At 44.6% G+C, this 10142-nt stretch overlaps 1 protein-coding gene across 1 annotated transcript; it reads left to right on the plus strand.

Annotated features, from left to right (window-relative positions):
• The first annotated feature begins 7875 nt into the window (after nt 1-7875).
• Nucleotides 7876-9445, plus strand: LOC110703492 (vacuolar cation/proton exchanger 3-like). The gene is made up of 5 exons (XM_021881297.1): nt 7876-7942; nt 8716-8804; nt 8881-8994; nt 9100-9312; nt 9398-9445. Exons 1-5 carry the CDS (start codon nt 7876-7878, stop codon nt 9443-9445), a joined length of 531 nt encoding a protein of 176 aa, XP_021736989.1.
• Nucleotides 9446-10142: the final 697 nt, after the last annotated feature.

Below are 10142 nucleotides of genomic sequence, written 5' to 3' on the forward strand. Positions count from 1 at the left end.
TTTCAAGCAATCAAAAAGAGGTCAAGGTTTGAATGGGGTGAAGAGGCTGAGGCCGCATTTCAAAGGTTGAAGAAACACTTGCATTCTTTGCCAAGATTAGTGAGTCCCCTACCCCAGGAGGCTCTCTACATGTACTTGGCCGTCTCAGATCATTCCTTAAGTGTCGTTCTCCTTGCTGAGAGAGACGGCAACCAGCTCCCGGTCCACTTTATAAGCCACGTCTTCCGGAATGCTGAACTTCGCTATCCCATGATCGAAAAATTCGGTCTGGCTTTGTTCAAGGCAGTCAAGCAGTTGAAACCTTATTTCCTGGCTTATCCAGTTACCGTCTATACTGACCAACCGCTCAAAAGGCCTATGACCACTTTAGAGTCATCCGGAAGAATGATTAAATGGGCTGTGGAAATTCAGAGTCTAGAAATCACTTTCGAACCTAGACGGGTAGTGAAGGGTCAGGCGTTTGCCGACTTTATTGTTGAAATGACAAGGCCGATACAGCCGGATAAAACTGATCAAGTTTGGAAAGTATATGTAGACGGGAGCTCTACTGTGAATGGTTGCGGGGCAGGCGTAATTTGTCATTCTCCAGAGGGGGACAAATACGAATATGCTCTACGATTCAAATTTCAAGCTTCAAATAATGAAGCTGAATACAAGGCCCTACTAGCCGGTATCCGCATGTGTAAGGCAGCCGGGGCAAGGAAAGTTGACGCCTGTTCTGATTCTCAACTCATCGTTAGCCAGTACAACGGTGACTATGAGGCTACCCATCCGGTGATGATTAAGTATCTTCAGGCGGTCAAAGAGGTGGCTGGGGCATTTGATGAATTCAATCTAAGTCAAGTACCCAGGTCCGAGAATAATCAGGCGGATGCACTATCAAATTGGCGTCATCCGCCACATGTGATACGCCTAGGTCAGTCTTCTGGGAAGGCATGGAAAAGTAAAGCATTGAACATGATCCCATTCGAGTTCTAGATCGAAGCTCCACTTGGATGGACCCCACCGGGTATCTCATCAGAGGCGGTTGCTCTTAAAAGACGAGCATTAAGCTTCGTAATGCACAAAGGTGAACTCTTCCGGAAGGGTTACCTGCAGCCGCTATTCAAATGTGTTACCCCAGAAAGGTGAAAGGAAATACTGGAAGATCTACATGCCGGCTTGTATGGATCGCACATTGGCGGGAAGACCCTTGCCAAAAGAGCCAGGCGGCATGGATACTTTTGGCCCACTCTCGAGGCAGATGCATTAGATCTGGTAAAAAGATGTGACAAGTGCCAGAAGTTTGGCCGGCTGATCAGACAGCCGGCCACTGATTTAACGGCTATTCACAGCCCTATTCCTTTTGCCAAATGGGGCATGGATATTTTGGGGCCATACACTCTTGCCCCAAGCGGAAAAAGATACATTTTAGTGGCCGTTGATTACTTCACTAAGTGGGTTGAGGCCGAGGCGGTAAAGGGCATCAAAACTAAGGATGTCATCTCCTTCATCTGGAGAAATGTCATCACCCGGTTCGGTGTACCTATGTCAATGGTTTTTGACAATGGCCCCCAGTTTGAAATGCCTGTCCTAAAGACTTGGTTGCAAGATTAAGGGATTTCCCATTACTTTGCATCCGTTGGCCGTCCTCAAGCAAACGGTCAAGTTGAAGCGTTTAACAAGCTCATCTCAGACGGCATAAAGAAGAAGATTGAAAAAGCAGGCGGTCTTTGGGCAGAGGAACTGACTCATGTTCTTTGGTCTATCAGAACTACCGAGAAGGGGTCAACCGGTGAAACTCCATTTTCTATGGCATTATGGCACAGAGGCGGTGCTTCGCATTGAATTATATGAGCCAACACTTCGAATCATGTTATATGATGAAGAGGCAAATTGGGAAGCCATGCACCTGGCTCTGGATACTCTTCCTGAAAGAAGGGGCAATGCCACCTTGCGTCATGAAAACTACCGTCTGCGAATGACGAGGGCCTACAACAAAAGGGTGCGCAAACGCCCCCTCAAAGTTGGAGATTTTGTTTTAGGAAAGCTTGAGGCAACCGGTAGGGCGAATGAACAACGGAAACTGACCCCAAACTGGGAAGGACCCTACCGGATTTTTGAAGAAATTAGAAACGGCACATACCGCCTGGAAACCCCAGACGGAATGCAGCTGCCTCGTACCTGGAATGTAGATAACTTGAAAAAGTACTACTTCTAAGGAATTTTTAATTTTCTGTAAATAATATTGAAATGTGAAAGCCTATATTTTCCATTCATACAACTGTATTAGCACCTGTCTAGTGCAAAAACACAGACGGAAGAACACTTGCAAAAAAAACACACTGCTCCAAAAAGAGCAGTCATCCGGCGACACCCATTCGGGTGAAATCGTTGAAGAGAACAGCTCCCTTCCGGGAGGTACGTTGTTCTAGCGATCAAATGACTCAAACGACATTTACTTAAAAGAAACTTGCAGCCGTTAGAAATGATCCTTTGCATCTAGGATTCATCCGGCAAGGACCCAAAAGTGGTCCATCTGGCAAATTGAAAATCCTAGTGGGTTAATGCAACCGGGTATTATCTAAAAGCCACACAAACGGTTTTACAACCCATCCGGCTGCCAACGAAACAGCTGCCTGTTTACCGTTGGAGTAAACAGGGCCTTTTCAGGGGCATTTTATTGTACCAGCCGGGGCAGGAGTAGATCAACCATTGATCACCCATCCGGCTGCCTATGAAACGGCTGCCTGTTTACCGTTGGATTAAACAGTTGGCCATTTCAGGGGCATTTTATTGTACCAGCCGGGGTAGGAGTAGATCAACCATTGATCACCCATCCGGCTGCCAATGAAACGGCTGCCTGGTTACCGTTGGAGTAAAAAGTAGGCCATTTCAGGGGCATTTTATTGCATTATCCGGAGTAGGAGTAGATCAACCATTGATCACCCATCCGGCTGCCAATGAAACGGCTGCCTGTTTACCGTTGGAGGAAACAGTTAGCCATTTCAGGGGCATATCATGGTACAATCGCTTCATCCGGCGAAAAATAGAACGGTTGTTCATGGTAACCGGATGAGTAGTAGAAACTTGTAAAACTTTTAGAAAATGCATAAAAAAATGCAAATAGTAGAATAGCAAAACCGACTGCGTCGGTTAGTAGATTAAAAATTTATATATAGAAATGTTAACCGGACCCCCGTCCGGGAAAGTTACACTCAAAGATACTCGGCTCGCAGGCTGGAAAAGAAGATAAAAAATGTTTATGGTTGTTGCTGTTAAGGTTGTTGTTATTGAGCTTGCTGCTGCTGATGCTCCGGCTGCTGAGTTGGATCGAATAGAACTTCGGCCGACTGCTCCACCGCTTGCTGATCCTCCACTTGCGCTTCTTGATTAGCCCCATCTGGCTTAATCACATTGTTGCGCACAACCCACTCGTCAAAAACGGGAGGAGGGTCAGCCCTGAGTACCTTTGCCTCATAAACCTCAGAGGCATACTGGTATCGAAGATTCCAGTATTCGTACTCGAAATCCGGATGGATCAGGTTCCAAGCCAGCTTCATACGTTCTTCGCAGTCGGCCTCATTTTCTGCAATCAGGCGGAGTTGTTCCTCTTCCAGCTCTTTCTTATGAGTCGCCTGATTGTTTGCAAGTTCAGTTACCAGCCGGCTGTTGTCCTTCCAGAGATTGACATTCTCCTTGTCAGCATTCTCCTGGGCTTTAAGGTCAGTTTGAAGATTTTTGACTTGAAGCTCAAGCTCATCAACTCTCTTCAAGGCCGCCTCCCCAGCTTCAGCCGCCTTCTTCAGCAATTCCTTTGTTTAGTTTCCAAGTCATATGAAATGGCATTGAATTGGCAAACGTCAATAAGCTCAGATGCGCGCTTCTTAGCGTCTCTTACCTCCTCCTACTTCTTGCAAAGAGGGACGCTAAGGCCATCAACTCTCAGCAGCGTCTGCGATATCAGCTGGGAAAAGTGTTAGGAAAGATCAAAAACAAAGTACTTGCACCCGGTAAAAAAGATTATTACTTAAACATAGGCCATCCGGTTTATGTACCTCAGCAAGAAGAGAAATGATCCGGTCAAGACTGACCGTGTGCACAGCCGGCACAGCTTCTCTCTCAGACCAAGTGATTGTCTTGACCATCCTCTTAGCATATTGCTGGTAGTTTGGACGGCTAGAGGTTGTATCTGCAAGCATAGAATCATTTGTAAGGTATTGGGCATATGCCTCGCCAATATCCAGGCGGTGTCCAGAAGAATCCCCGGATTCGCTTGCTTGGGTTTTTACTCTCATATGCCCAAGCGGCCAGGGCGGATCAAAGGCAGAAGTTTTACCCTTTTCGGACTGTGGGGTCAAAGCCCCCCCAGCCGCTAAAGAACCGGAGCCCGTTTGAGTACGAGCATCCGGTCTTGCTGACTCCACCACCATTTCAAAGTGGGGAGTGAATTGCAGGCTCTTCCCTGCTGTTGTTGGCCTGTCCTTGTTAGGCGTCTTATGTTTCTGACCAGTAGCCGGGGCAGGAGCCGCCACCCTAGGCACTTTGGCGGCGGGCTTGGGAATATACTCAGCCGGTCGTTTTTGCATACTCGCTACGGAGCGAGGTATGACTTGGCTCCTGGCCTGAAAACAGTCAAAAGAGGATGCATCCGGTAAAAACCTTGTAACAAAAAAAGGGTACATCCGACAAAACAAGAATAAACTGTAAACAGAAAGATGGTTAAGGAAAGACTACCCCGGCATTCTTGGCGGCCAGCGCCGCTTTCTTCTCTTCAAGCTGCTTCTTCCTCAAAAGAATGGCAGAAGTAGCCGGTGTCTTCTCTGGTGGCACCATTCTTTTTACTTCTTCTACAAAAAACAAGAGAGAAAACATGGTTAGAGATCACACAAAGCATACCCATCCGAGAAAGACTTGATCAATCAGTGAACCTACCCTTGTTAAACATGGTACTTAAATTACAAAGGGACAAAAAAGCCTCATCCTTAAACCAATCCGGATGGGGCACCCAAAATTGGGGAACTATGATCTCGCCTCCATCATCCAGTGGGGCGGTTGTCTTCAGAAAGAGACCCTTCTGCATTATTTGGTCCCAATCCTCACCTTGTACTCTAGGGAGAGCGCATTTTCTTCCCAGAAATGTTGGATGCTTATGGTATCTACGCAGTCGGCGGTTAAGTTGGGGGGATGGGGAAGAGACGACATAAAATTTACTCTTCCAATTACTCCATTTGGACGGCTTGTCCAAAGTCATCATATACTCCGGAAGCGTGGTGAGAGTGTACCACGCATTCCACCCACCCGGCGCTCTGCTTAAGTAATGCATATGCGCAAATGCTTGCCAGCTTGGCTTGACACCCTGTAGCTCGCAGGCGGAAATATATCCAAGTATGTTGACCCATGAATTAGGGGTCAACCTCCATACACCCAAGTCATACCCCTTTAGTATGGCTTTAATGCAGTGATGGAGGGGGAACCGGAGGCCGGCTGTAAATGCCGCCTCGTAGCAGCCGACGTAGTTGTCGGCATTTTCCACGTCGTCGGTCCAAACGACGCTTGCCTCTACAGGCGGGAAAACCACTTCCCATTCCTCCCCAACCGGCTTCTTCTTTGAAAAAGCAGGGAGTGTGGCGTTTAAAGTGACCACATCCCTGGCGGCCACATCCCTGGCGGACATGGTCATATCAGTTGGGTCGCCCTTAGCCGGCCATTTGTAGGCCTCTTCATCAATGCGAGCCGCCTCTTCAGAAGACTCTTCATTAGGGCCAGGGCCGGACTCCTCATTATCAGCTGACCCCTCTCCGGATTTTTCACCAGATCCCTCTCCGGATCCCTCACCGGATTCCTCAGCGTTGGAACCAGAGCTATCCAAGATACTATCACCCGGTGTGCTAGGTGTATTCAGGGAATCTTGCGGAACCTCTTCATTAGGATCCATCTCAGCCGGTTCCTCGGCTTGTTCCTAATTTATAGGGTCAGCCGGATCAACGGCTGCATCGTCGGACTGGTAATCAGGGTCGACTGCCGTCACTCTGATCCGAGCCATTCTGTCCTGCACATGAACAGAGACGGTCGGATTTGATGTAGGTGAAGGTTTTTCCAAGCACCCCAAGACGGCAATCCCAGTCCTAGACTCAGCCGTTCCTGGTGACCGGCTGACCACAGTCGTAGGCTGTGCCATGTGTGCATTGGTGTAGTCCAAATCCTAATACTATGCAACCGGAAATAAAAGAAAGTGACAAGTATGGGATGCAGGCGGTACCTTTGAAATGAGAAAGTTGAAAGAGTTGGCTTGAAGTCACCTCAGGCGGGGAACTCCATAAAAGTGTTTAAAGCTGGAAAAGACAAAGTAAATGCTTAGCCGGTTATTCACTAACTCGCCCAAGAACACCCCAGACGGTGTTCAATGATGTGGGTCAGAAGTACCCCAGACGGTTTAAGGCCGGATGGGGGTTCTTTCCAAACATTTGTAAAAGCTAGGTAGATTATCAAAAAGCTCTCTATAATACCCCAGACGGTATTAGACCGGATGAGGGGTTGTGACTTGAATTTATGTAAAGGCTAGCTAGATTGTTGTAAAGCTCTCTATGACACCCCAGACGGTACTCAGCGAGCTAGGTAAAAAGTATCCCAGACGGTATAAGACCGGATGGGGGGTTATGACTTGCATTGTTGTAAAACTTAGCTAGATAAATTGTAAAGTCCACTGAATAATACCCCAGACGGTATTCAGTGAGCTAGGTTAGAAGTACCCCTAAACGGTATTAAACCGGATGGGGGGGTTGTGATAAGCATTAGCAAAAGTAGTAAAAAGAATTGTAAGGCTCACTCCATGATACCCCAGACGGTATCAGAGAAGTTGGGTCAGAGATACCACATCCGGTAAAGATGCCGGATGTAGGTGCTGCAAGCAGCATTTAGGGTCAACCATACCTCAAACGGTAAAATACCGGATGAGGATATAGTAAGACCTGTTTCAAAAAGGCATGTTTAAACAATACCCAGACGGTGAGTCACCAGATGGGGGTACATTGAACGCATCTTTAAATTTGAAGAGGTTGCGAAAAGACAAGAATGATGACCCAACCGGCTTTAAAACCGGTTGGGGTTTTTGAATTCATTTCTTGACAAAACAAATACCCAGGCGGTGTAATATCGATGGGGATGCTTTAAAAGCCTTGTTATTTTAAAAATAAAAAATAAAAAAAAATAAAAAAAAAAAAGAAGCCTGCTCAAACAATACCCAGACGGTGAGTCACCGGATGGGGGTGCATTAAACGCATCTTAAAATTTGAAAGGTCATGAAAAATACAAGGATGATGACCCAACCGGCTTTAAAATCGATTGGGGTTTTTGAAATCATTTCTTGGTAAAAGCTCAGAAGTACGCTAGACGGAGTTTCACCGGATGGGTACTTTGAATGCCTGGTTATATAAAGGACAAGTTTATTTAGGAATGGATCGGAGATCCCCCAAACGGTGTTAAACCGGATGGGGGTGTTTAGAATGCATAATTCTTAAAGGTTGAAGACCCCTCAGACGGAGTTATGCCGGCTGAGGGAGGGAATTCAGCACTGGGATATGGGTTAAATGCCCCCCAGGCGGCATGCAACCCGGATGGGGTAAAACGTTCAAAGTCCTCAAAAAACGGAAGTTAAAAGTAGAAAGAAAAGAACAGCCGGTACCTTAGAGATTGGAGAAAGAATACTCAACCGGTCGCCGGATGTGCTTGATTCGAAAATGCCGGATGCAAGGAAACTTAGGAAATTATGCAGCCGGTATCAGAGCGCTCTTAGAAAATTTTTGAAAAATTATGCAAAGTGTGGAGGAGAGAGAGAGTGTCTCTCATTTATAGAGAAGGAGCAGAAGGTGAAACGATGCCTTCTGCTTTAAAAACATGAAATTTGAAAAAAGGAGGGAAGAAGACGAATCGTCTCCTCCCATGCGTCTGACACTTGTCACAGGTGACACGTGGACATGCCACGTCACACTTGTGAGGCGCATATGTTTAGGGTAAAAATCCCCCTAAGACACGTGGCCCTATAAAGGCTTGCCACGTGTCAAGTTTGCAACGGTCACCAAAGGCCCAATCCTTTTGCGACACGTGTCATTGTACCCTAATTGAGGTACAACTCTCCCCTACAATAAATAGTAAGGGCAGACCTCATTAATGGGGATCGAATCATTTTCCACCAACGAACCAAACACAAATCCCCTTGCAAACGCTCTCAAATCGAGAAGCATTTTTTGTCTTATTTCCTCAATAAGAAAGAGACTAACTTAATCTTCGGAGGCGGAACACCCTAGCCCCATCCGGAGTATTCCGTTATTTGTGCAGGTACAGGCAAAGGAAGGAGCATACTAGGAAATTGTAACTCTCCCGCAGGACACATAACAAAACCCCCAAACACTATTCACAAACTTCATTTTGACTATCGTATATAATTTACGCATTAAAAAAAAATATTCACATGGGGTCTTAATAGATTCATCTTAATCTCTTTTTGTTTTTTTTTTTTTTTGTTTTTTTTTGTTTTTTTTTTTTGTTGTTTCTAGAATATCAACTCTTTGTATATTTTACAAATTAATAATTAGTGATCTTATAATCAAAGTTTTACATTGGCAATCCTGAAAAAGGTAAAGTGTTAAGAACCTTTAGAAATAAAAGTAGTATTAAATTCGTCAGTTTCTTTTGGTGTTTGGTCATTTTTGGTTCATACTTCTGTACTGGCTTCAGTATACTGTTGGGAGAGCAATATGAGTCTTGTATATTCATACTACATTAGACTTGGTGGACTAACTAGAGTTATTGGCATGCAGTGGGAGGTTTGCTAAATGCCACATTTGGCAATGCTACAGAGATGATTATTTCTATATATGCATTGAAGATTGGTATGATCAGAGTGGTTCAACAATCTTTACCGGGCTCCATCTTGTCGAATATGCTATTAGTTCTTGGATGTGCCTTTTTCACTGGTGGGTTGTTCATCATCCAAAAATCCAAAGTTTTGACAAGGTATTTCACAAGTGGATTATCAACTTGAAATATGATGTATTAGTTTATCTCTTAGATGTATCTTTCAAGACAATGTATTGATAACTAGTGTAATTTTTGCTGTAGTCTACAGCTGTAATGAACTCTGGCTTGTTGTTAATGGCTGTGATGGGTATAACATTTCCAGCTGTGCTCCATTTTACGCATAATGAGGTGCATCGTGGCAAATCAGAGCTTTCCCTTTCAAGATTTAGTAGCGGTATCATGCTAGTGGCATATGCAAGTTACCTATACTTTCAGCTAAGAAGTCAACACAATCTCTATGATCCAATTGATGGGGTAAGTTTGCAATATCTATGTTCCTTTTTTTGCAGTTGATGATGAAATTTCATTATCTGATAAATCTTGTCTGTGCAAAAAACAGATAAATGGGGATGTAGCACTCAGGAAGATATTCTGTGTCCATAATTGAACGAAGCTATGTTTTATGATCCTCCATCTTGTCTTTAAAATAATTGAACGAAGCTATGTTTGATGATCCTCTATCAAGCTCTTCTTGATCTTGCCGCAGGTCTTTGTAATTAAAACCTCTTCAATTGAATGTGATGGTTTCATTATTATCATGCCCAAACATGTGAGTCTCATCAGTCTGTAAGTTGTCTTCATGTTTTGAATAACCTTGTAGGAAGATTTGATTCTATGCACATAAGCTCTGCCATAAAGAACAATCCTTCTAAGAGATTCATTTGTGATCTTTGGTGTGTAATGTCGGAAATGTTGAACTGATGGATAATGATACAGCCAGACAACATTTTTATTTTACTTGAACCTTTTTCTGGGTGCATCTGACTCGTGGAATATGCCCGTTGCTTTTATTAGTGTGATTCTACTTCCGATTGTGGGGAATGCTGCTGAGCATGCTAGTGCAATCATGTTTGGTGTAAAGGATAAGCTTGTAAGTTCTGAATCTCACTCTATACTCCATCTTGTGCGTCTACTGACTTTAATAACTCATGATGGTACTCTATATTGCCTTCTTTTCTTTAATAGAAGGCTTGTTTGTGTCGTATGGGTGAATCATGTTGATTATTATTGTATTTACAAGGTTTCTTTATGGATTATGTAGGACATCAGTCTTAGAGTAGCAATTAGCTCTTCTACACAAATAT

Source organism: Chenopodium quinoa, unplaced genomic scaffold (assembly GCF_001683475.1).
Source record: "Chenopodium quinoa cultivar QQ74 unplaced genomic scaffold, ASM168347v1, whole genome shotgun sequence".
Taxonomy (NCBI): Eukaryota; Viridiplantae; Streptophyta; class Magnoliopsida; order Caryophyllales; family Amaranthaceae; genus Chenopodium; species Chenopodium quinoa.